At 42.4% G+C, this 26842-nt stretch overlaps 1 protein-coding gene across 6 annotated transcripts in view; it reads right to left on the bottom strand.

The window, feature by feature from the left end:
• The window catches only part of GALNT9 (polypeptide N-acetylgalactosaminyltransferase 9), a 359393-nt gene that overhangs the window by 45813 nt on the left and 286738 nt on the right, over window positions 1-26842 (bottom strand). For 5 of the 6 annotated variants that reach the window (XM_079322930.1, XM_079322933.1, XM_079322932.1 and 2 more), the window contains 2 exons: window positions 24966-25163; window positions 17763-17880 (listed from right to left, as the gene is read on the bottom strand). In XM_079322930.1, coding sequence (XP_079179056.1) covers window positions 17763-17880; window positions 24966-25163 — 316 coding nt within the window. Of the gene's footprint in view, window positions 1-17762; window positions 17881-18663; window positions 18691-24965; window positions 25164-26842 lie in introns of those variants that run through there. The other variant, XM_079322935.1, reaches the window with a different exon arrangement.

Here is a 26842-nt window from a genome sequence, read left to right as displayed (position 1 = left end):
TGCAATAAACAAATGTTAATGTGGCTCATTCTTGCCAGTTAATTAATAGTTCTTCTCAGAAACCATTTAGTAAATTATTTGGATGATGCATAGTGCTTTGAAGGCATTTTGCAGTTACTAATAACACCATTCTCCCTTCCTATTCCACAGCTGGTTTTATTAATAGAATCTTTTCATGGACGAGGGCTGATCTGCAAAAATATTCACTAAAATAACACCCAGAAATATGTTCCATATAGATTTTTCTGAATCCCTAACATCTAAGAAGCACAGCTGTTTAGGAAGTTTGCTGGCTGAAGCTGAGGAGAAGGATTCCTTTCAGGAACTCAGATCCTGACATTCCTGTGTGAGAAAGTTCTTGTTGTGACTTTTCTAACTTTCCATGAGACACCAGAGCTCCTAACAAGGAAAAATTCACCTGCTCCATCCCTTATTGAACTCTACCAAGTCTAATGGGCTTTACTGATTCATTTTCACTTAATTGGCTCTAAGATGCTACCTCATTATTAGTTCAGCTGCAGGCATTCATGCCATCCTGAAAAGGTAAATTGGCCCTAAAACCAGGGAATTACTCCTTTAATTAGGTTGGATTGATCAGAAAGGCTACAAAGATCACCTGCATTAACTACAAATCAGCACATGGACCCTGCCTAGAGTCAGGGAGTAACAAATGACCACAGAGTCCTTGTCTTGTAGCAGGCAGCAGTGAGTCCAAGCCATGGGATGTTCCAGTAAGGCCATCCATCCACAGACTGCAATCAGGCTTAGCTGAGATTTGTTATTGTAATGAACTGAACCTTCTCAAAGTAGCAGATGCCAGGAGGGAAGGATGTTATATGGATTTCCAATACCAGCCAAACAGCCTCAATCTTGGAGCCAAAATTCTGTCACTCTGGTGCTCCGTGGAGTGTCTTGTTTATGGACTTTCATTACTTACTGGCTTTGTAAACCACTCAGTCCAGAGCTCCCCATGGACCAGCAACTTATCATCACTTGCCATCAGCTGTTGCATATTATGTACATTAGTAAAGTTCTCCACACCAACAGAATAACAGAAGCAGTTTTATTTTCCCCAGCAAGAAGAAAAATAAAATCAAGATTTCCACAGAAATAAACTCCTGAATATATAAAAATTAACAACAAGGCACTAAATGTTTCTATGACAAATGAGGGAGTGGGCAATGAAAAGCTCTTCTTTATGCTGGTGCCTGGCTAACCTAATAGAAATTCTGGGAGGGATTTAAAAAATTGCCTAGTGCTCCTGTAAGTGTCCTTTTCCAATGACATCTGTTTCACAGTTGCTCAGGTGATCTTGAGGATTCTCCCTCTTTAGCACCCAACCTCTGCCATCAGGCAGCTCTCAGTAAGAGCTGAAACACAGAGTGGGGCATGCAGAAGACACTGCTGTTGGGATGGAGCCAAAATGTATTTTAAGAAGATTCCTGTTGCTTTATTAATTTCAAGTTCCATTGAAAAACAGTCCTTAGTTACAATACAGATACCCCTACTTGCAAAAGCTCATAAAGCAATCTTGGTTGTATGCAAAACATCTGTACTCTGTGTTCTGTTATGGCTATAAATCTGTATTATGCTCCTCTGCACACCAGTATTTATCTTTGTTGTTTAGTGCACCTCTGCACACTGGAGAATTCATTAGGAAAACGACACAGTCATGCAGTGTGGCTATAAATTAGTGGGCTGCTGCCTGAGGAAATGCTATTGATTTTGCATGGCTCTCCCAGATTTGCATGTTTGCCAGTGAGCTTAACCATAATACCATCATGTGTATCAGAAAATATCCTCAAGAGTTGAGTCTGCAGCCCAGCTAAAGGTATCTTCTGGCAGAATGTGAAACCTTCACAGAATGCCAGTGAGGAAAAAGGCTACAGAACCAATCAGCTAAGTACCTTAGATTTAACCAAGCATGAAAAAGAAAAAAAGGAGAAAAAAAAATGGCACTGCTACACCCAGGGCAAAGGATGGAAACCCCTGCATCACTGCTGGAGAAGTGTTAACCAGGAGATGGAAGACAGGAAAATCCAAGGAGGAACATCTGCTTGCTATCTTGGTTTGTGCTGTCCAAGGGCTGCAGGTGCCTTGGCATTTCCACCTGTGACAGGGACACCTTGTCTGCTGTCACTTGGCTACAAAAGCTGTGAGTTGGCTTTGACTCACTGGCAATCAATTATTGCAGGAGAGCCAATTGATCACATATCGTGATTAGCCAGATAATTTGCTTCATATTTCCATTAACAAGCCCAACAGGCATGATTAATTGCTGCAGGGGGTAGAATTTCAGCATGGCTAGTGGGGAACTTGCTTTGTAATCTTGTGAATCCCATTACTGTTAATGGAAATTTAACAGCCAAATCCCCTGTGGATCACTTAGAAAAAATTACCCCTTAAGGTTAAAGGGGATTTCATTAATAGTATTCCAGGCTACTCTGATTTAAAAGTATTGTAAGTCTTTAGTGTCACACAGAAAAATGCATCCCACTGTTTTTGCATATTCCTCATTATTATATCTATCACTTTACCCTTCTCAAATGGAATTTCAAAACACAGCTCAGCCTACTGAAATGTAAGGCACATTAAGGGTAAATTTTCTAAAAGTTATTCAAGGAGATTTATCTGCTAAATTCCTATTAATATTAATGGAATTGCCCAGCCACATTGCTAGACACCACTCTGAAAATGAACCCCAACAACAATTTATCAGTTTCCTCTGTTCTTGATGCCTGCACACAGCAGAATGTACACCACATTGCAGCCCAGATTTGGGGTGGAAATCTGGGTACCACTTGTCAGAGCTAATGACATCTAATGCTTCATCTGGCACTAGTCTGAGACACAGACACATAAATGACTGTCTGGAGCCAACACATGGATGTCATTTGAACCTAGCTAAATGATATGTAGAAAAGTGTTAAGCTGTCACTCTAGAGTGCCTTGCAGACTGTCAATCACTAAGAAACACCAGTGACAGAGTGCTCCTATTGTTGGGCAGTCAAGTTGATAGAGAGTTAAGCTCCTCTGAAACACAAGGGTTATGTTCTGCAGAAGCCAAAGCCCATTAAGGCAGACACCCAAAGGAGTCACCTCCTGAACACACATGAAACAAAAGCACAACTGCTTTAGCTATTTAGACATTTTAGACATTTAGACATTAGACAGTGTGTCTCAGACTGATGAGTGCAGTCCCTTAGATTGGATTTGGCCATTTGAGTGTCAGGAGTATTGCAGTGTGTGCATGGGCTCACTCCTTTAACCTCCACCACGACCATTCAGTGAAAACACAGCCTTGCATGCAAGCAGCTGCCTGTGCACATCTGTTTGTTAGGGTGTTCCAATCATGTGGCATTGAACATCCACAGGAACTGCTCCCTAAGACACCCTCCAGTAACATTTTACTGATGCAAACCAACAGAAATCCACAGGTGCTTGCTTAAAAAAATAAATAGGTACTTTGATGTTTTGGTTCAAAGTAAGAGGAGAGACTGACTGGATCAAAATTCATAAGCTGGCACAGTTAGTGTCAGCCACAGCTTGATGCCACCACAGCCAAGTTATCGGAAAAACCCCTGACTACTCTGGGAATACTCATGCACATAAGCTGAAACATCCAAATTAATCAACCAAATCAACCTGTCTATGATATCAAGCAGTTCTTAGCATTAAAACCATCCCTAAAACAATTTGGCTGCCCTGGATTTGAAGAGGAAGCACCTAGCCCAAATATACAGGATTTAGTGATACAAGGCACCGTAAGGATTTAAAATTAGTTTTCTGGTCCACTTCTACAGCCCATGATTGTTTTTGTACTAAAACCATATCATATTATGCAATCTGCTCCTTGTGCAGTGTGGGGCCTCAAGGTCTGTTTTCATCAACTGGGAGGAAGGCAGCATTGGATTCTCATTAGCACAAGACAATTCCGAGCTACTTTGCCCAACTACCTGAGGGGAACAAGTGCATGAAAAGAAGGAAGGCAGCATTAAAAAAACAAGCAGCCACACAGAGAAAGAGAGACCAAAGGAGCAGGAGAGATAATCAGGCAAGAGATAACAGAGGCACATGGGATACAGCAGACAAACCTCAGAAAAGGATTCTCGAGACCTTGAGGGTTTCAGAAACTTCTCCCTGTGCATCTGAGTCCAGCCCTCCTTTGACTCATTAATCAGATTCTTCTTACATTCACCTCTCTGTTCATTTCCTGAGGTCACTATTTCAAATTTTTCTTTCTAATGTATAACACCTCTAGAAGTCTTTACTCCACTGTCATTCTACAGTCAGAGGGGATGTCAAAAGAAAGCTCTGTGATCAACAAAGGCTAATTTCCCTACAAATCATAAGCCTCTTCTACCTTTCCTCTGAATTAATTTCTGCTCAAACTAAAACATTTCCTTTACATTCTCACTTCATGTCACAGACAGGAAACCTTCTTTGTTGTTCTTGTAATTAAACAGGCATCTATATTTTTCTACCCCAAGTAATAGGTTTTCCCCTTCTCATCTAGTCTAGGCTTCTCCTATTAGGCAAGAAACTCCTCAAACCTCTAATGCTTCTCTTACTTTGAACATCCATTGTGAAAGACATTTATGAGCTTTCCTGGGAGTTGCTAAGGTACTTAAGAGGTCTGGTGTCCACAGCAGCACTGAGCTCATAAGTCACTGGCACAGCTAGAGGAGAATGTGGAACATTAAAGCCTGGTGGAGCTGAGCCAGGAAAGGTGGAGGGAGGGAAAGGAGAGTGATGAAATAGAATGAGATACGTTGGCAAGAGCAGGAGACAGAAGGTGGAGAAAAAGTCTAAAGAATTGCCAGAAAGAAAGGATTTAAGGCTGAGAGAAAAGCTGAACCGAGGTGGGAGAATTGTGTGAATTTCCAACACTGCCCTTGGACAGCTCAGGATGATTTGGCCCTGCCATTTGTCTCACACACTAGTGGCTCATCTCCACTATCCCCACAAAACACTGCCTTTCTTGCCAGCTCCATGTGCAAAATGCAAAAGATATCCAAACCTCCAAAGTCTGCCTTAGAGAGGATTTAATGAGTGCTGCTTGCACACCACACCTGCCTGCCAGGGCTGAAAACTGAGCAAAGTCAAACACGTTCCTCCCTCTGCATCTCATTTTCATGGCTGCCAAGCTGGTGCCTGTCACACAACCAGCATGGTTACATCTACACATCCCTTAGCCCTGCTCTGGTTCTGCATGCTGAAACACCAGCAGGTCTGTGTTTACCCCAGAGACTGTTGTGAAAGCACCTAGAGATAAATAGGGATGTGGCTGACAGACAGCCCTTCACATCTAGACTCTATAAAAATACATCAGTGCCCCATGAGGTATGCAGAGTGACAAAATTTTGTGTAAAGATCTAAGAAAGCCATCTTAATAAGTGGGAGAATTTGCTATATTTTCATGTAGAAACTGCCTCTGAAATTTGACATGACAGGAAATGTTGCTCCAGTAAGATGGACAACAGGGCTATGCCTAATTAAAACAGGCAGAGGGAATGGAAAAGGAGATAAAGTAAGTTATAGCACACTGGCACATCTCTGCATCTTCCTGAAGAGATCCTGAATAGGGATTAACGAGGGAAGAGAAAAATGAACCACATTTCCCTCAGCAATTATTTTTGCTGTGCTTCCAACCTGTAGGAATGAAAACACCTACAATGTTACTGAGCACAGAATGAACCAGCCTGGGTCTGAATGTAGCTTTCCAAAAATCACTTCCCACTTCTGCTGCAGCCCAGAGAACACCTCAAAGCAAAACACATTGACCCTCAAGTCAAAAAATAGCCTAGGGAGGAGATGGGAAGGAGGAGGAAGGTAAAGTTGGAAAGTCAATGGACTAATTCAGTTTATACCAGCTCTGGATTAACACTGAGGGTGTTCACTGCAGAACACTGAGGGCTTGGCCCTACAATTTATGTGGGCAAAACTTAGTTTGACACAGAATCAGAGCCATGTCCCATTCTTCTGCCCTGCCCTCAGATGAGAAAAATAACAAGAGGAAACAAGGAAGCACTTTTGTAGGAATGCAAAAAACATCCTTAATAATCTCTGCAGCCTTTTTGACTGAAGATTGTTTGACTCTTATGAGCAAATCCCTCCACATTTCATTTGGCATGTGTTCAAGAAGCCCCAGTTCTAGCAATACTAATACTTCTCTCTTATCTATTTACTTCAACAGCTTTTTTTTCCCTGTGATTCCTAAGTCTGGCACAATACTTCCCTAGCCCTCAAAATATAATCTTCATTCTCCTCTCTATCGCTTTGTAAACAATTTTTTTTTTTAATTTTTTCCCCTCTAATACCAGTAATCAGAAAAGCACACATTTTGAGGCTTGGAGACACCTGCCTACATTGGCTAATCTTCCCAGAGCTCCTCTATGATTCTCAAAATCCTTCTTGCTAGGCAATTTGCTTCTTCCCACTCAGCACCATGGCTGACCCTCCTTTCTGTCATACACCCCATTTTCTCATCACTCTTCCTAACACCCTCCTGCCCTGTGTGTGCAGGGTAACATCCACCTGCTGAAGGTCTTGCAATAGGAAAGGCCCTTTCTCTTTCCCAGCCTTTTCTGTCTTAATCTCTTTCTACCCCATCTTATTTTTATATTAAAAAAGGCATTTCTATACAAGCAAAAATCCTTCTTAGCAGCTACTTCCATTCTAACACTAATGTATTGAAGATGTATCAGTTCATCAGAGCACTCAAACATTTTGGCACGTAAACAACAGATTTGTAATAGTTTCTTTTAGATTATACATAGGCTATTGATTATGTGTATTAAAGGGACAATTTATGTACCAAACTGGTGGCTGTATATTTATAGTTAAGACAATGCAGCTATGCAGAACATTCCCAGTGAAAATTTAAAATCCACTGAATTTAAGAGTCTGTTCTGCTTTCATTTTGTAAAATTGATTGAGGCAAACCCAAAGTTCCTCTCTTTAATTCTCTTGCTACAAAATATAGCACATTCATACTGTTCTGCTTCTGGAGAGAAAAATGCTTCTGCGTTTGAAGTTGTGCATTTCAGATTAACTGTACTATGAAGCTTAGTGTCTCAGCATAAATCCAAGTATTTCACAGAAGCCCTTGTGAGGAAGAATGGCCCAAAATGAGCACTAGTCCATGGTCTCTACTTACATATAAATATGGATACACAGACTTATGTACACAAACACACAGATGACTTATCAAGATGGGGAGACAGAATGTGTGCATGATGCTGCAGAAAGAGGGCATGCCTAATTAAAGGATATCAGTAAAAGAACAAGTCTAAATATCTGTGACAAAATGTCTGGCTTTGTGATGTGTCTGATATTGGAGATGATTACAGTATTTGATTGTAGATTTTGAAAAACTGAAAGTTCTTAGGTGGAGATACATGAAATAACATCAAAAAACCCCACCCAATCCTCAAATTCTACTCACATGCTCATTTAGGAACCAACAGAAAAGAAAAACATCTTATTAAAAATAAAATTAACTGGTGCTTGGCATTGCTAATATTTATGCATAAGAGGGAAAGGAAGCATCCCAGTTACAATTTACAGGAAATCACAGGGAAAGAAAGCATGTACTCTCTATCATGTGAGTTTCTCTAAATATCAGCATTGGCTTCTAAATAAACGGACTCTGCAAAGCCAAGATCTGACACGCAGAAGTCAGTTGTGGCTTGACAATGTTCAGCACAGTATGACAACATATCAAGAGACACTCCCAATGCCTTCTACTCCTGTTTTACTGTAGTTAGACCTGCTTGCTGTTTGTCCCCCCATTGGGATGCATCAAGCCTGAGCCCAGGCCATTGAACACCCCTGGAGTGGGGAGGGCAGTGGCTGGACAAGCACCAGAGCTCTCTCATTCACCAAGCACAGCAATCCCAACTCCTCCTGACAAAGGAAATCAATGCGACAGCCGGAGACGAGCCCCGGCTTGGCACAGAATCTCAAATGAACAAAAGGCCTCCTCCTGCCTAGAGATCACCCCCTGAGCACTGTATCAAAGCTCACCTCATTTAATGCAAGCATCTGCAGAGGGTATTTTCCCCTCCAGGCCTTCCACGTCCTTCTCTAACATTTACTGTTTGAAATCAGTAGTCTATACAATTTATCGCACCTGTCAAGGCTAATTTATTCATGCGATCTGGCAGTAATCAAAAAGACTGAGATCGATGTGCCAGCAAACCCTGACATTTATTCATATTTTAGAGTCCTATTTGACCTTGAACTGCAGCTAAGTGGAGCTGAGCTGTCAGCAGCTCCCAGGCTGGCGGGTCTGGCAGATCGGCGCCTCTCGGCTAAAGGTACGATGGCAGAGCAGCAGACACTGGGCCAGGAGCAGGAGAGGATGAGTGTCTGGGGCTGCTGTACAGGATGTGGCCAGAAAGGTGGATTCTATCACCAACTGTTGGAGCCAGGTGGGGCAGTGACCCTGATCTCCTGGCACACATTGTCTGCTAATGGGCCATCTTTGAACCAGCTGGGGCAATCATCTTTATCTTTCCCATGACCCACCCTTCATTCAGGAGGTATCTCCTGTTAATGGGCCATTGTTACAAACTGGGTGTGGCAGCGATTCTTATCCCTGTGGGATTTCTCTCCTGTTAATGGGCCATTGTTTAAAACTGGGTGTGGCAGTGACCCTTATCTCCATGGCACACATTATCTGCTAATGGGCCATCTTTAAACCAGCTGGGGCAATCATCTTTATCTGTTCCACAATCCATCCTCCCTCCAGGAGATATGTCCTGTTAATGGCCATTGAGTCCCAGGGCATGATTGATAAAATTACATCATCCCACTGGGACATGCTCCAGCCAGGGGAGCTTTTGGCTGTCCAGGGTGTAGTATTGAAGACCTTAAATAAATACCCACTTTATCCTCTTAACTCTGTCTACCCTCTGTTCTAGGTACCACTCCAAGGTATCACAGCTTGAGACTGAACACATTACTGCAGCACAAGTGTATGGGAGCCAATGGATTTCTTGATGAGGGATAAGAATGGTGAGGGAAGGGAGTGAAGAAGGAATGTGATGTAAGTGTGTGCACAGGCTGGATACTCCACACTGTCCTCAGCAGACTGGTGCCAGACTGGCCCCAAGGGCTGGTCTTGGTAACTGGAGGGGAGGCAGAGTCAGAAAATGTCCTTGGGGATCTGGGACAGAGGTGGTGCCCTGGCCACAGAAGATACATCAGAAAATCTGCAAGCCACCAGAAACCTGCCAGCACAACATGGTAACACCAGCTGGAAACAGGAATAGGAAAAAGATCTCAAGGGGATTGCTTAAGTCCATCACCCTTGTCATTTCTTCACTCACACTCTAAAGGAACACAGGGATTTCAAGTGCAGTTTTTGTAATGTATGCAGGTGCTGTAACCTCCAGTAATCATTTCAGGTTTTGAATTCAGACCAATTAGTAGAGAAATACAATAGAGTTTGTTTTAAATAGTTTCAGCCTGGCTCTACCATCAGATGACTCTCAGACATCCCATGATGGCATTTTTGAAGCCTTCTGCCTCAGTTTCCCCTTGGTTTAATGAATCCAAACTCATTTGCCTGCTTCCTCAGAGTGTGCTAGGAATTACAGACAGATTTACAGACCTCTGCTCTGAGGTTATTGAATCATTTGCTTTTCTTCAGATAGGAAGATATTTGTGCAAATGACATTCTCTCAGAGACACAGAGGAAATCTAAGTGGCATTTTAGGTAGAAATATGCAGCTACAGTTTCACTAAAACACGTGAATGGATTATTTTATCACAGTCAAAACACTTGACTATGTGATATGCAGTTGCACCCACAACAGATTTTGCAAATCTATTTTGTTGCTTTTCTGGGTTCTCCTTGGCTGCATTTCTCATGCTATAAATTCTGTATGTCATATTAAATATGATTTTTCAGTGAGATCTGCTTTTTCTAAGCCTAGAATAGAAATAGAAATGACAGTTATGTCATTTTGTGTTTGCTTTCCCTCTTTTTTAAATAGCTAACACCTTTCCATTATGTTGAAAGAAAGCTACCAATGGAAAGCAATTGGCATTTTGACCAATGCTTTTGTGCACATTAAATATATGTCTAACACTGCCATGAAATCTAATCTGATGTTCATGGAAGAGAAACAATGACATATGAGGATGCAGAGGGAATTTATCTATGTGAATCTAGACTGGCTGCAGCATGCAAGCAGTGAAACTACACACAGATCTGTGTTACAATAAACATACTAATAAAAGATTTTAGCCAACCTGTCTCTATATTTTTTCCTGAGCAGAAAAATATATTTAAGAACCTCTTGAAATTTTGTGGCTATAAGTATTTTAATGAAGTTTGGGGTTTTTTTTCTGTCTGTGCTTAGCCACATAAGGATGTGGTTCCCTGTTCCATGCCCTGTTCTATCTCTCCTAAGAGGAGGTGCCAGGTCTCACTCCTCTGGGAGCTCTTTGGGGGAGAAGCACAAACTGCACCTCACTGCTGGCTAATCTGCAGCTGCCTTCCACAGAAAATGCTCTTTCAAACACAGTGCTGAGCTGCCTTTTTTCCATGTGTTACACACAATGCAGATAATGATAAATTTGGCACCAAGGAGTGGACCTTAATCCAACAACACAGCTACATGCATTATTCCTTCCCTGCTCCTGCTCCTCAGCTCAGAGTACCTGTCACACAGGTCAGCTCAACATGCTCTGCCTCATTCAGGTGACACTAGTGCAAGGATAATTATTAGTCAGTTAGAGATTTCTTTAGCAGACCAAAAAAGGTACAGCAAAAATGTCATATTACCTCACAAAGTCTTCCAGGCAGAATTAAAACAAATCCAAGCAAACCTAGGCCCCACAACTCTTAACCCTGCAAACCTACATCTCTCAAACATCAGCTCTGTTACCCTCATGCTCCCATGACAAAAAACTTCCACTTGCCAGTGGTGATGAGCTATATGTTTAACATCATAAATAATGGTGACCTGAACACTCCTGCACACTCAGCTGTACATTTAAACATCCACAACACCACATCCAGACCTGCACTCCAGCCTGGAGGGGCTTGACAGCTCAGCCCTAAGGCTGAAAAGCACTTTGCCAAATGGGGTTTTTTACCTGGAGGTACTTGGGGAGTCCAACACAATTAGCCCTGGTCACTGCCAAGGGAAACAGTTTGGACACATCCAGTGGCTGCTCCTCCAGAACTCACCCAGGCTGCTGGTCACTTACACAGGACACTGCTCCAAGCCAAATCTTTGCTCCAACTGCAGAAATATGGGCTGAAAGGACTCATCCCATCTTAAGAGCCCTTTATTTCCTAGAGATTCTGGTTAAACCTCTCATCCCCAAAAAACTGAGAACCAGCTGGGAAGCAGCTGGTGTCCTGGATCACTTTTACATCTTGGGTTTTTGCATGGAAAAAGGATCCTTTCCACAGTACTGATTTTTTTTTTTTTTTTTTTTTTTTTTTTTAAGAGTTCTGTCTGAGAGAGATTCAAAATGGTGCCAGAAAATCTCAAAGAAATCTTTTTCCAGGTGTGCTGGGACCAAGCTAATGACTGACAGTTGGGCACCTCTGGGTAAAAAACAGCCAAGCCAGGCTTTCAGTAATCAGCATCAAAATTTAGAGTCCTACAGACCATGTGGAGCTCTGGATAAGCTGTTATTTTGCAATACAAAATATGTTGTATCAGAAAGTTTCTGAACAGCTGTAGCTCATCTCTAGTGTTTGGTTCAGACTCATCATTAGGCAAGTGAAACCTATTTCAATCTCAACACAATTAACACAGTCCTCTTCATTTCTCCCATCTCTCTATTCAGTTCACACTTGCCTCTGAAGAGGAACATGTGTCAGATTTAGATCAAACCTGCAGGAAAGTGGCTGAGAAGAAAGTGGCAAAGCCTAAGGAAGCATTTTCTTTCCTCAGTTCTTTTGCTGTTGATCTCTTTCTGAAATTTCCAGCCCTGTGCTTTGATGGTGTCCTGGTACATGAAAGGGTTTGTAACATAAAATGTTACACTCGATGGAGCATGATGTGATATGGGAGCCAAATGGCCAGATGCTCTTTTCTGAGCTATTTCCAATGCTCCCACTTTAGAGAGTGTTTTTAAAGGTACTCACAAGCTCCAGTCCTGCAGTGTGCTGGCAATTTCATGCTAGAGCACCACTGTGCTGTGTTCTGATGAAACCATTGTTTTTCAAGCTAGGTTAAAGCTATCCTCAATTTAATAAAAAGAAAAATAATGAAGAAAATAAGAAAGAAAAGAAAAGAGGACAGTATGGTTCAAAGAAATTGCAGGCAGGTAGGGATTTGGGTTCTGTCCCCAAAACCAGGATCATACATCCCATTAAAGTACAATTAAGACTGTATTAATAATCTGGTCAGAGAAAAACCCAAGCACTCTTAACTTCATCAGAACAGGCCTAGGGCCATGTTTTAGCTGTTTGGCTTTGCTTTACACTGTTTGCACATCCTGTTCTTTCATGACCCTTTACAGAGGAACCCTCTGGTTTGGAATGTGGCTGAGGTCAGACATCTGTCCCCAGTGCTGGTTATCACTGGAATCAGCCTGTCCTCACCTGCTTTACCTGTGTTTTGGGGTGGGATGTGAGCTCAGGGCTGGGATCGGAGTCCCTGCCAGTTGTTACCACAGCAATTGCCCTCTGCAGCCCATGGAACTGCCCACTGCACACTTTGGCCATGGGCAGGCACCAGTGGTGACTCTGGGTGCTTTGGGACATGCAGTGTCACACTCAAAGGGTGCAGCAGGCTGGCATTTAACTCCTCCTTCCCTTGCCCAAAGCCTGTCCTCTTTTCCAGACATGATGCATTCCTACTGTACACACATGTCAAGCTGATCCCAGCCTGAACCTGTGCAACTGCAGTGGAATAAGAAGATGCTGAACCCTTGGAGGTGCTGAGGCTTGGCTCATCACTAATGCCCATCTCCACAGAGCCACTGCTCCAATCCCTGCTCTGAAGGGGGCAGGGAGCTGTGAATTAATGTAATCCAGGCACCACAGCTTCAGTCCTCCCATGATTTCTTAATGCTTGGCTCTACAAGCTTAGCATTCTTTTACCTTGGGAAATACCTCCAAAACTGCAAAATTGAACTGGAGGTGGAAAAAAGGAACACCTTAACTTGTACATTTTATCTGGAGGGTGAGACCTGGGAGATTTATCACTGAGATCTTTGCAGCCTAAGCAGTGGGGCAGCTTCCAATAACAGCAGATTACATCACTTACTGGGATTCTGCTTAGGCAGTGTGGAACTGCTCAGGAACATTTTAATAGTATTTAACTTCATGCTGAAAATGCTGATTTATTGCACTCCAGTGTGAATAGGCATGTCTAAGGACATAGCACACTACTTTTTCAGATGTCAGCAACTGTGGGGTTTTGTTAACATAATTTAAGTGATTAAACATCTTTGAACTAAAAAGCATTAAGACTTTTAATTCAAAACTGAATTAATTTATACCAAAAATTACAGCTTGGGAAAGAACAAAATAAAAATGAAGTATTTTCAGATTCACCATAATAAGACACTTTGATTAACATCTATTTTTGTACAATTTTCACTTCTATTTTACCACAGCATGCGTAAAAAAATGCTGGAATTTTGAGTAACTCACCAGAACTGACTTCCTATTTAGCTCTAAGATTAGGGACCTGGCCTCATGAATCACACAGAGCAAAAAGCATTGTCCAGAATTCAGAATTAAAGTTTGCCATACATAAACCTTGTGACATTTTTATTACAGCATACCAGTCTGGAATCTGCATTTAAAACACTGGCTGATCAAAGGAATCTAAATCTCTTTAGCTAAAGGTAATAAAATGAGGTCAAAAATTCACTACTCAACAATCTACCATTTGCATTTCTGCTCAGAAAAAATGTAGTTAATCTATTTTTAAAGAAAGTAAAGGCAGGGCATACAACATAATTTTGGGAAATATAATGATTTGCTTGTGTTGGAAGTCCATTAGGTAACAAGCTTCATTTCCTCATAAAGAGATTTTGGTGCATCTGCATCATGTTTTTTTTTACAGTACACACAGTACTTGTGTAAGCCAGAGGTGAGACCACATTTCTGTTTACACAACCCATGGATTCAGCTCCAGCACCAACTAAATCACAACACCAGAGAGCACACAGGGTCTGAGCTGGAGCCTGGCTGGGGTCAGCTCTGTTCAATCCTGAGGAGCTCTGTGCTCCCAACATTCCACTGGCTGTTCCACAAAACTGGCCAAAGTTACCTGGGACACACCTGCTGCTGCTGACTACTGAGAGTAAAGCAGTCTGATACTGGCCATAACAGAAAAGGACTTTTACTTGCAGTTATCAATGTGGCAACATATTTTTTAAATCTAATTTGTTTGGATTCCTAATGGTGGAAGCAGAATTTAATTTCTGCTAGGGCATCCTTTAAAATAAATGCTTGATCTCTTCCCACCCACCATTTCAGCTGATGGGCACAAAGCAAGAAGAGCAGCAATTCATTCACCTTATCACTGGAGCACCAGAGGAAGAGAGGGATCCTTAGTGCAATGATTAATGACTCACTATAAAAAGATGCATCATAAACTGCTTGTATTAGGTTAAACCATAAACTAGGCTTTTAATGTTTATATGATCCCTTTCTAAATTATTAAGAGTGTCTGTAGCTCCCACTAGGAGTGGAACTCACATGATGCTTGCAAAGCATGTAGTTTCTTACAGGGTCAGGATTTTGGGACCCTCACTTGAAGGGATCCCTGTCTTCCTCCACATTCAAGCAATTCCTGAATTTCTCTTCCTGTTGGGAAATCTCTCTGTACTACAGGTCAGAGAGAGCATTTGATGTTCAGGAGCAGCACAGATGATCTACCCTGAATTTAGAGTGTCTTCATCCTGTGCTCATGAAGGGCAGTTCATCCACAGAGGAGTCAGCCAAGGCTAGATGCTGTAATTTCCTGTGTTTAGGTGCTAATAATAACTCCCATCATCTTCAGTAGCTGGTTGGAGAGAAGGGAGAGAACAGCACCATTTGTCCTAACAGAATTCTCCCTATTTATCCACCTGGTGGTGAAACTGTCACCTTTAAAAAATACAGCACAAGGTGACATTATGTAAGTGTCCATCTATTTCCTTACACAAGTCTGCAAACCTGGTCATCTCCCTTTTATTTCCCAGAACAGCTGCTGCTTTTTCTCAACCAAAGCAGAATCTCCCTCTCTTGGCAAACAGACATTGGCTTCAGTGTAAAGTCATCCCATCAGGAAAATGTTTCAGCTCTAACCACTGTCAAATTTACTCAAAATATAATAGGATTTTAAAAAAGAGGTGCAGAGCCCTGAGTATTTCCAATAGGCATAGCAGGCAGCCCCAGTCTGTTGTTGTACTTCTTACTCAGGACAGAAAATCACTTGAGTTAATTATTTAAATATTTCCATCTATGGAATTTAGAAAAGGGCAAAGCCAACAATGGAATACCCAAGATCATGATTTTTTAATAAATAATAGATTTCATGGGAATTAGCTGGGTTATCAAACAGTATCCTCCCAAATCAGCTCATTAGTTTCACTGAGTTTCCCTAATTCACTTTATTACAACAATTTAAACAAGGGTTCACTAGACGCAATGTAATCTATTTCAGGCTCTCCAAGCCTAATCCCTTTTCTCTTAGCAGTAAAATGATAATAGTTTGCAAAAAAGTTAAGCAGGATCATTGTTACAGGTATTTCAAATAGGGACTGTTTCCATCCAAGCATGGACCACCACTTTCCCTACATTTTATTATCTATTATTATATAATTATTTTGTTCATTGCTTATTCATTCATTTTTTCCTTCCTTTTCCTGTCTTTCATTGCTTCACACAAGCAGTCACACATGGTCAACAGCAGGTGTGGGGGGGATGCACCAAATATCCCTGCATGGGTCACTGCACCAGGCCTTAGGAAAGAAATTATTTTTTGCAGTTTACTTGGAGTTAAAAAACCCCAACTTGATAAATTCACAGTGGTTTTATAAATAGCCTAGAGAGAAGGGAGAAGGTTCCCATGCATTTTCACACTGCTGGTTTCTGACAGCTCTGAAAGACACACAGGAGGGGATCACACACAGGATTTGTAAATTAGGAGGCAGACACTGTGTATTACTTACCATGATGGATCCAGGCTGGAAACACAGAGTAACAGACCTGCTATGGACACACAGCTTATTCCACAACAAACTTACACTCTTGTACTTTAATAAAACCTTTCCCAAACAGTAGGGTTAGCTTTTCTTATAGGGCAAAAAAAAAAAAAAAAAAAAAAATCCCCTAACCAAAATAAAACCCAAATAGAGCTGTTTTTTAGATCCAAGGTTTCTGTAGGCTTTAACAGGTCCCCTATCCCTGAAAACCCATCCTCACTCACCTCAAATCCTTGTCTCTTCAAGCAAGTGCCATTTCATAATCCTATTAAAACCTTTGCCTTTGTTTACCAGGAGCCCTAATCGTACTCAGCAAGTTCTCCTGGTCTTAAGAAGAGTGACAGCTTTCAGATTTCTTAGGAGGCTTATTCATCAACCACAGCAGAGTTTTGCCAGAGTGTTCAATCTATTCTGGGAGCAGCCATGTGGAAAAAGTTTCAAACAGCTCAAAGCCCTGCACAATGATAAAGGAAAGCTCACACAATCCTGGTAATAGCCTGACCCTCTTAAGGAAAATTGGATGATTTGTGGTAGCAGTTTTTCTGTCCCCTATGTGAATTCTGAACCTTAAAGTATAAGCAGTGTATTCACACAGTCCCATTACAAACCCCATCCCTCTTGCAATACTGGAATAGCAAATACACACCCATATGTGAAAATAAACTCTTGCTGCAGTGACCTTCCTCCTCAGTCCAATGCTATGAAGGAGTTTGTAGCCATTTTAGGTGGGGAAAAAAGAGCCAGATAAAGAATGGACTAATTTGATGTTCAATGTTTCACCATGAGTAGAATATATGCTTTAATGAGCACATTACATGCACCAGGGACATGTTATTGGGAAGCAGGGGATAAAGAGTACAGGGAAAATAATTAAACAGTCAACTTTATAATGAGGAAACCCTGTTCATGCAACATTAAGTGGCCTAATTTTCAAACACTAAGCAAAGACAAGTTCCTTGGGCTTCAGGAGGAGTTGCTGGCAAGCACCACCTTGAAAACAAGGGCAAGGGATCACAGGTATCCAACCTCCTTTAGGTCCAAGCCACAGGGACTGATGCTGTTCCAAAGTCATCTGTCCAAACTGATCTGCCCAACAGGATTGGATACCTGCACTCTGTAGTTCTTATTCTAAAAGGAGAATCCTTAGAGTTGTAAAACTCCCAGCATTCATAATGTATGATGTGTGCATATGATGAACATTACAACTGACTTGTACCAGCCTGGCCTTTGTTTTCTGTAGGTATTGCATCTGTTAGAGCACAGATGTACAACCTCAGCTAAGGGCAAGGAGCACATGGGGACTCAGAGTAGCTGCTTGCACGAGGAAAGATACTGGGAAAGGGGAAAACCTTTCTCACTGAGCTCAGACACTGACAGGAGGAACCAATAAGGCAAATTCCTGACTGCTATCAGTCCCCTCAAGGCCTGTAAGGCCAGGGATATTCATTTATTGGCACTATCACCTCCAGATAGTGTGGCAGCATCAATTACTGCACAATGTCCCATCAGTCAGACAGCAACTCTGCTGGGCCACAGCTCCCCAGCACAGGGACACTGCACAAGGTCTCTTTGTTGTTACTCACCCTCATGCCTAACTCAATGTTTTCTCCTCCATAGACCTCCATGCCAGGGTCAAGCAGGCCAATCTCTCCAAAATACTCTCTGTCCACCACAAAAGAGCATCCAATCATGGCTGGTGTCCTGCATGGAGAGATTACAGCAAAAAATTCAGCCACTGATTTGCTGTTACAGACCCCACCTCATAACACATTTACACAGATTAAACAGTTCTTACTCTTCAAGTTTACATTCTAAATTTACCTATTAGCATCAATCACATGGCACTTCATGTCTGCATGAAATTCCAGTACTTCTTTATTTGGTGCTGGAATTTCTGTTGAATCATTCTTTATTTAGAAGTGGTCTCCTGGATACTTCTGGCTGGGCACTTCCATCCTCTGTTGATGCATGTATTTATGCACCAGATCTTTGCATTTATAAATTCAAATTATCTGATAAAATGCATCTTCCTGATTATATTTCCCAGAGCCAAGCCTGGAAACAGATTTGCCTAAAAAAGTTGAGAGCTCTCCTGTACACAGGATGAGACATATCCTATATACATCTTGATTTCACATCTTGTACCACTGAAAAGCATATCTTAGGGTAACAAGGAATAAATTTGGTCTAGGAACTAAAATAAAAGAAAGACATAACTAAGGTAAGGAAATTCAGTACCTTTGCACTGAAATAAACCTTGGAGGAAATATTTCAAGTGTATTTTCATAGTTTTATCCATGATAAAAGAGGGAAGGAGATGGGGGGAAGAAACACACACCACTTTCTTCATTTTCCTTTTCATGTATTTAAAGCTAAACACAGGCTTCACTGGATCAAGGCATCACTGCTTGGCAAAACTGAGCTGCTAGTTTGGGCTCAGACTCCTCCCTTCCAGCCCTGCCTCCCCCACAAAAATCCCCTTACAGCAGCAGGATGCTCCCATGAGGAGGTCTCCTCCCTTTCTAATGAGGAATGGCCCTGCCAGGCTTTGCAGACTGCTCCCAGGTGCTGGAATCTCTCTGGGGATGGGTTTCTGCAGCTGTAGGCTCTGTCCATTAAAGCCCTGAGCTGTTAATTGGCTGGGGGTGGGAAATACATTTTAGATGCAACTACATAATCATCACTCACAGACAAATGCCACTGAGGACTGTCTTTGCAACTCCCCCTCTCCCTTCTCATTGTATATATTCATGTATAGACTTCCCAAGACTTCACAGTTTTGCAGAAAAAAATAAAAAGCTTTCAGGAGTGAGCAGCAGAAGGAACCACATCCAGCTTTTATAATTTTATACTGGACTACAGTGTCACACTGACATATGGCAAATACTTCTCAAAAAATGTGCTTGAAAAAAGCTCAAGGCCCTCACTTGTCATTAGAACTGGGTTTTTCCAGTTCCTGAAACACTCCAGTACCTCCACCACGTTAGTGCAGTGCAGCAGACTTATCTTGAAAGGTAGAAATGGCCACATGTGCAAAAGCAGCTGTGTTAGCAGCTCTTACCCACTGCTCACTGCCCTTGAGAGGGTGAGTGCCCTTAGAACTTCACAGCTCCAGAGCACAACATATTAACCTGCTTTATAGAGAACAACCCTTTCCCTTAATCATGCACTCTCTAGTAAAACAGAGACACTCCTAGAAGGAGAGAACAGCAATTAGAAGTGTACAATTTTTTACCAACACCTCAAAGGTGTTGTGAAACTTAATTGATCTGTGGAATATTCTTTGGCACAATGGAGGATGTCATAAGCATTAATTATAATCAACAGCAGCACTCAAAGGATAAGGTGGGAAACAGCAAAATGGGTTTTGCAGCTAAAAGCTTCAAATGCAGCCTAGAATTGTATTGATTCTGCACTGGAGAATAGTCAGTTTGGGGAAATTGCTGTAGCAAGGGAGACATGAGAAACATTGCCCTGGGCAGTGCCCTGGGAAAGGGAGGGGGCACAGAGAGGTTTTGATGGTGAACTCTCTCTCCCTCCCTGCGTGGGGAGGGCAGTGCCTGCATGGGATGGGGCACAGGGAATGGGGGGCACCTTGGCCAGGGAAGAAAGGAATTGCTGCAGGTCTGAGTCAGGAATGTTTTGCGTCAGTGAGATCCTCAGGAGCAGCTCTGCTGGTAAAATTCCAGCAGGTGCTGACACCCATTCCTCCATCCAGGTGCATCCCCCTCCTTCTTCTCACTGAAGGGAGATGCCTGGGGGCTTCATCAAGAGCCAGTGAAGGGAAAAGGGATGGGGACTAAGCTGCATGTGATTCAGTCAGTCTTCCTTTGCCTTATGCATCTTTCTCTACTGCCTTAAGGTCAGCACATATTTATATAAATTTATTTTTATATATATATATATTTATATATACATATGTGCACAATGCAATCAGGTCACATTTGAAGCAGTTTCCTGAGCAGCCAACTCCAATTTCCAGGAAAACTGAAAAACACTCACAATAAATACATAAATTCAAACACAAATAGAACCATAAATAAATATATAAGCATAAATGTATATATACAGGCATAATATAAATACATATGTATATATACAGACAAGGAGTTTCAAATGACATCACACATCATTTCCCTGACTGTTCCACCTCTCCCAGCAGGATGTTTCTTTGATTCAGGTTCCTAAGCAGCACCTCAGCCCTGGTCTGACATGTAAGTGGGAAACCTGCATGGTACCTGCAGAAGTATTTCTATTTTTCTTACAGGTCTTATCTTCTGCAAGAGAGAGTCACACCAGGCCCTGAGAACAGAACTCAAGGACAGATTTGCTGCTCAGGAGATACAGGGAGGGAAAAATGACAAGATGACAAGCTGATGCTCATCTAGAAAGGCAGGGCAAATACGGATGTAGAATGATTCTCTGATGCCCTGTGGAAGTAAATTTCTTGGAACAGGGAGGACACCCATCAGAACCTGGACAAACAAAAGCAAAACCAGTTACAGGTTCCTGTGAACCAGAAACTGAAAAGATGGTTATAAGCTGTCAGTAAACACTCACCAGTGTTATTACATGGCAGCATAGTTTGTCATGAAAGATTTTACCTGCCAAGCTCAGGTACACAGGTGGATTTCTTCCCAGAGCAGTGGGGTCCCAGATTTCATCAGAATTGTTATTGCAGAGCAGCACGGGGCCTGACTAGCACATGAGATGGGCACACACACCCCCAGACAGGGGAAGCAGCACAAACCACTTCACTGGGGGCACATCCAACTCTAATTTCTGTCCATGAGCGAGGCACTGTCACTTTCTGGAGTGGCTGATGCAGTGCATGTACAAACACACCCCCACTGGTACCAAGCTATGGCATATTAGAGCAGTAAGTGAGAACATATGCAACAATGAAATGCACCACTGCTGCTGGAGGAAGATAAAATGGAAAGCTGTGCAGTGCTTGGCTGGGTGAGGCTGACTAATGACTCTAATGTTAGTGGCTGCTGATCAAGGAATCAAATGCAGAGCAGTCCATCATAACCATGGCAGGTGAGGGAGGACAAGTCAGAGCCAGAGCTCAGAATACAGAATCCTTCCTTGCTGTTCCAAAACCCAGAAGAAAAAAAAAAAAAAAATACAGCATGCATTCAAAAGCCCAGCTTGTTTCAATGCATAGTCAAATTCATTAGAAGCCCTCTGAAATAGGATCCTTTGTTACACAGTTTGTTGCCAGATGATAAGGACGTTTTGGGGCAGCGTGCTCGCAGGAACACAAATGGAAAATGACGTGATGGACAGAGCGTGTCAGAATAACAATCCTCATCTAAATCTTCACATTACAGACATCTTGCATCTCAAATGTCAAACATGTAAAATGGATTGCCTGCAGAAGCCAGCTCGGGGAACATCAATTGTTCTGAAGTTCAGAGTATTAGCGTGAGGGGGAAAAAAGGACTGACTTTAAAGTGCATCAGAAATCTTTACAAAATCTGACACTTTGTTCTTGCTATTTCTTTACCTTTGTTAGCACTTCAAGGCCACATCCCCTTTGTCACTTAGCTCACAACAGCTGATGTGACATTTTATGGTGCACACTTGACGTGACTGCCCATGAATGACCCACTGGCATGAGGGACAGCTCCTGCCCTTTCCCAGCTAGGCTGAGTAGAATCACAACACTGCCAGTGTTCAAGAAATTAGAGAATCAGACTTCAAATTGAAAAATTCTTAGGAAAGAAGCACATCTGTTGTGTAGTCCCAGAGAAAAACAGGAATTGGACCCTGCTTTCCAAATGCCTCACCCAATTCTGCACATGGATGATATTTATTCATACAGTGCAAACATGAGAAATGCCAGAGCTCTGATCCTCACTGACACCAGGGTACACATGTTCTTTAATGCTGAAAATCTCAAATCCCTTTGGAGATCTGGCAGGAAGTATTCAGCTACACCAACCACAAAACCAGTCACAGGGTTATTTGTTACCAGCCTTTTCTTTCACAAAACACACAGAGAGGCACAAACCAAACCCACTGCTTGCTGAAAACAGTGTCAAACAAAGCCTTAAGAGGGACAGTGGTAGCAAAGGCTAAATGCAGTTGCAGTTTTCATGCTGATGAGCAGCTTTGCAGTGTTATGAATGCACTGGACAGACATATGGATTCAAACACCATCAAGGTGCACCTGTTCCTACGTCTTGCAAAGTGGACTGAAACAGGAATCATGGCTGCAATTTGTGATTTGGAAAGCTGGTTACAAAACCACGAGTCACATTTCAGATTTTTAGAAAGGTTTGCTCACTAACCTGACTTTACTTTCCTTTTGAGAACACACTTTAAATATTCCACAGGTACTAACTTCCCACCGTGAGCGCTTTCAAATCTCAATCCTAAGGACAGGCTTCCTGATTGTTTTCATCAATAACACTCACACAGTCACTCTTTCCATTACCATAATTACACTGACATATCACTTAAAAGCCACAAAATCATATTGTATTTCTACAGGCAGGAACAACACAACAGGAAAATGCTTTAGCAAATCCAGGTGCTACAGCTTCAGAGCTCAGCACACAGTGCAGTGTGGCCATGAAGTGGCTGCTGTGCTCTCCTAAATCCCTGCCTACAAAGAACTTGTGCCAGGGAGACACAGAAGTGTTCATGGTTCCATGTGGATGTCTCTGCATTTTAGGGCATGGAATTGTTAATTTGCAGAAGAGATGCTTAAGCAGCTGCAGTGTGTCAGTGCTTCTGGTATTTGCCAGAATTAGGGCTGGGTGTCCTCCTCTCTCTGCTCCTTGTCTCATCTGTCTCTGGGCAGTTTATGCACTGTTGAATTAGAGGGTTTCTTCATCTGGGTTCAGAATAAAATCGCTGCTCTTGGGAGCCAGCTACTCATGTGCATCAGATTTTGACACTGCTCAGTGCTTGAGTTTGGATTTGTTCACTTCTGTGTGAGTCCAACTCAGTGACAGCATGACACCAGCAAGAGCCTGAATGTAAATCTGAGAGAAGTTCATGGTAAATCAGGCCCTTTATTGCTGAGGTTTAACCTCTTAGCTCAGTCTTACCTGTTATGTGATCATTGTCTCCAGAACAGAAGGTATTAAATACTGGAGCAATCCATGGGAAAATTACTACAATGATTTCACATACAAATTGTGAGTCATGAAGTGTGCAAAACCTTCCAGCAGTGAAAGCTTTGGATGATTAATTTTCCTTTATCAATAAACTTTCTCAGGGCTGAGTGAAACAGGTATAAAACATCTGCACTTTTAAAACAATGTGAGGCAAGCAGGGCATATTATCCAGGGAAACTGATTTCCTAAGTAATTACTTCCCTGCTTATTGAGGTTTCAAGGCAAGCAAAAGGTCAGTGATGAAGGACTGTGCTGTCCTGTAGTAAATAAGGTTAATATTACTGTATAGCTCTGCTTTGCAGTCACAGGGCATGAGAATGAACCTGAGTACAATCTGCAGCACTTGCTCAAACACAAATTAAAATATTACTCTGCATGAGGGAAAGATCCTGTGAGGAGGTCCCATCCCAGTGATCACTGAGAAATGCATTCAGTGTGTCAGTGTCTTTTCACTTCCAAAAGACCACTAGGATTTTTTTCAGGTGGGTGTGCTGTTGGAAGTGCCTGGATGAGCTTTTCAGGATCCCTCAAGCTTTGCACTGGAAGGGAAGTACATCAGCTTCTCTGGCAGAGCCCACACTGGGACCATACAGTAAAGTTTTAGCTAACTCTAAGATGAAGCTGATATACATGAAAATGAAGATGACTTTAAGGTGGTAATTTGTGTCCTCCTTAAGATGTCTTAAAAATAAGAGCATCATAAAGTGGATACTTGGGCTTCAAATTTTTTAGCATTTATTTCTAGAGTTGGTAACAACAGTACCCTTAACTCAGCACAATGTGTCCCAGAGGAGCTGTTAGACAAGCATCTGCACTGCAGATGAAAGCCTAGGAGATGTGAATTTTCAAATGGAAGGAAGAGAAAGCTCTTTTCACATCAGTTCCACTTTTCCCACTAAAACAATTCTCAGAAACACCTTCACAATTCCTGTAACAGCATTTCCTGAGAAAAGTCAATTTCTGTAATGTAAAATGTTCTCTTATAGGGAAAAGTAAATTGACACACTGACTACACAGTCTGGTGTGGGTTCACTTTAAAATTCAACCAGTAGGAAAACTCTGAACATGTGCAAAGTTCGCAAACAAACAAACCAACCCCAAAACAACAAAAAACAAACAATCCCCAAAACAACAAACACCAAACAAAAGAGAACCCCACCCCTCAAAAAACCCAAAACCCAAACAGAAAAAACGAACCCCCCAAAAAACCCCCCAAAGAAAGAAAGAGCAGCTCTCAAACACAGCTCCTAGTGGTGCTCCTGGGAGGCTCTGGTTTGGACTGATGGCCAAGACTGCTGCCCACAGAACAGGAATGAAACCAAAATCTTTGTAATCACACACACAGTACCTTTGTTTCTCATACTCACAATGGGCTAGAGTCTACTGGAAAATAAAAGGTTAGATGAAACAGAGTCATGACTAAGAGTCATAAAACGTGCTTGAAGCACACATTCAGAGCCAGAGTACTTGTGTACATTGAGGGGCAGCTCTGAAAGGCAGCACACACACCCACAGCTTTTGTGGAGTAGAGTCTTGTAGAGCCATCAGCTCTCTCCAGTCTATTTTGGCATCCTTGTTCACCTGAATTCCCCCTCGGCAGAGAGCTGAGACGGAAACCTCGCCCAGCCCAAGCGGCAGCGCAGGGGGATTTACCTGATGGGGGCTGACTCATCCCCTTTATCCAGCCAGTCCTGGGGGGGGATGATGTACATGCACCAGAGCCCCCAGTTGTAGCCGTGGGCGGCGTTGGCGTACTGCTGCACCTCGAAGGTGTTGTACTTGATGTTGTCGATGGCGGGCAGGATGATGCGCTTGCGATCCTCCTTGATGCGCGTCAGCGCGGGCTCCACCCTGCAGCGAGGAAACGCACCCGGGTTACAGCCAGGCCACTGCCCCGGGGCATGCAGCAGGAGAAAATGACATTATTTAACCCTGAGTCAGCCCAGCGAGGCGGAGAGCCCCAGAGGGACAGGGAATGGGTGGCAGGCACACGCTGCCGGGATGCACCTGCACAGGAATTGTCACCTGTGCCCAACACTGATGTGTGTGACGGCAACACAAAATTCGACCAAACGCTTATTCTGAGGCCGGGAGATTGTTAATTCATTTCACAGTGGACAATTGTTGAGAGATACCGTCACCAATAGCAGCTAAATGGTCTCCTACTGGCTACACCACCAGGATTCCTGGTAGCAATTAAATACTGCTGGCATGGCCTGAAGAACTAAACACACACCAGGGGCTGCAAGAATCTCAAGGTTACTCAGAGGTTTTAATCCTGTTTCCCAAGACTGACCCCATCACATCTAGTTTGAATGACAAATGTGGCTGCATTATACCTTCTAAAACCTCTTTGGTGATGAGAAGATTTCAGGTGCCAGATGGTGCAAAAGCAGTGAACTGCAGGAAATGTTCCATCATTTCAAAAGGCTTTAAAACATCAATGTGCTTTCCACAGAAGCTACATCCCAAAAGGAAAGTAAAAAAGCTTCAGTGCAAACACTCATTTCTGACTGAGGTAGTCTGAGCTTGCTGTGAATTTACAGAGAAACTGATCCAAAGAGGTAGCAGACTTACATAAGGGTGGAAATCATTCCTCAAAGCAGTATTAGAAAGAGCCACTGGTTCACTCCTTTGTAAGTATGTTTCCCCTTGAAATGTGCTTTGAAGATTTTTGCAGAGCTCTCAGATGGATCTTTAAGGGAATGGTGGTTTGCTGTGACTCACAGAGGTAGGAGGGTTTGAACACTAATCTTTTCTCACTTTTCTTCTGCTGTTGGTCAAAAGGCAATTGCTCCTTTGTGGTTTCAAGTTTGTTACCTCATATTCTGTTTGCTATATTCAGTTTGTTACCATGAATTTTTGTGTGTAGGCCAACAGAAGATCCGGCACAAGGTTCAGAATCCCAATTCTTGTGGGTTTTAGGCCACACTTGTGCACCCCCATAGGGCCAGTATGACCTACCAGATCTGGATAAACCCCTTCCATTATTAGTATGAGATTATATTTATGAGATTAAGTGCTTTAAAAACCAGTGAGTGGGTAGCAGAAAATCTCTTGCAAATCCAACAAAGCAGGGACAAATGCAGAAAAGCTGAATCTGCTTTGTTTTTTCCATCATGTTATCTCTGCTCAGCAGCAGAAGAAAATACAGAACGATGGACATGCATCACTAATGTGGTGACTCCATGCATGGACACAGTGACCCTTGGGCATAAAGCTCTCCTACTCCCTCTGAACTCTGAAACACAGAATTTCAAAACACCAGACAACAGGTGCAGGTGTCATTAATTGTTAGCCTGACTCCCATGGCATGAACATAATAAATGTTTGGGTCTCATTTCCAGATCTGCCCTGCAAAGCAGGAAAGCTCCTTCCATGCCTTCTGAAACAGAAATCTTTAATGGGTTATCTTTGTAAGAATCAAACTGTCATTCACTGTGTGACTCTGGAAAAAGGTCTTTGACAAACAAGGGAAGACTGGGAATTTTCCAAACTATTTTTATCTCTCTTGGTGGGAGTTCTTTGGC

The sequence above is a fragment of the Erithacus rubecula genome (genome assembly GCF_903797595.1).
Source record: "Erithacus rubecula genome assembly, chromosome: 19".
Classification (NCBI taxonomy): Eukaryota; Metazoa; Chordata; class Aves; order Passeriformes; family Muscicapidae; genus Erithacus; species Erithacus rubecula.
Note: the sequence above shows the minus strand (reverse complement) of the source record. Positions and strands in the feature narration are given on the sequence as shown.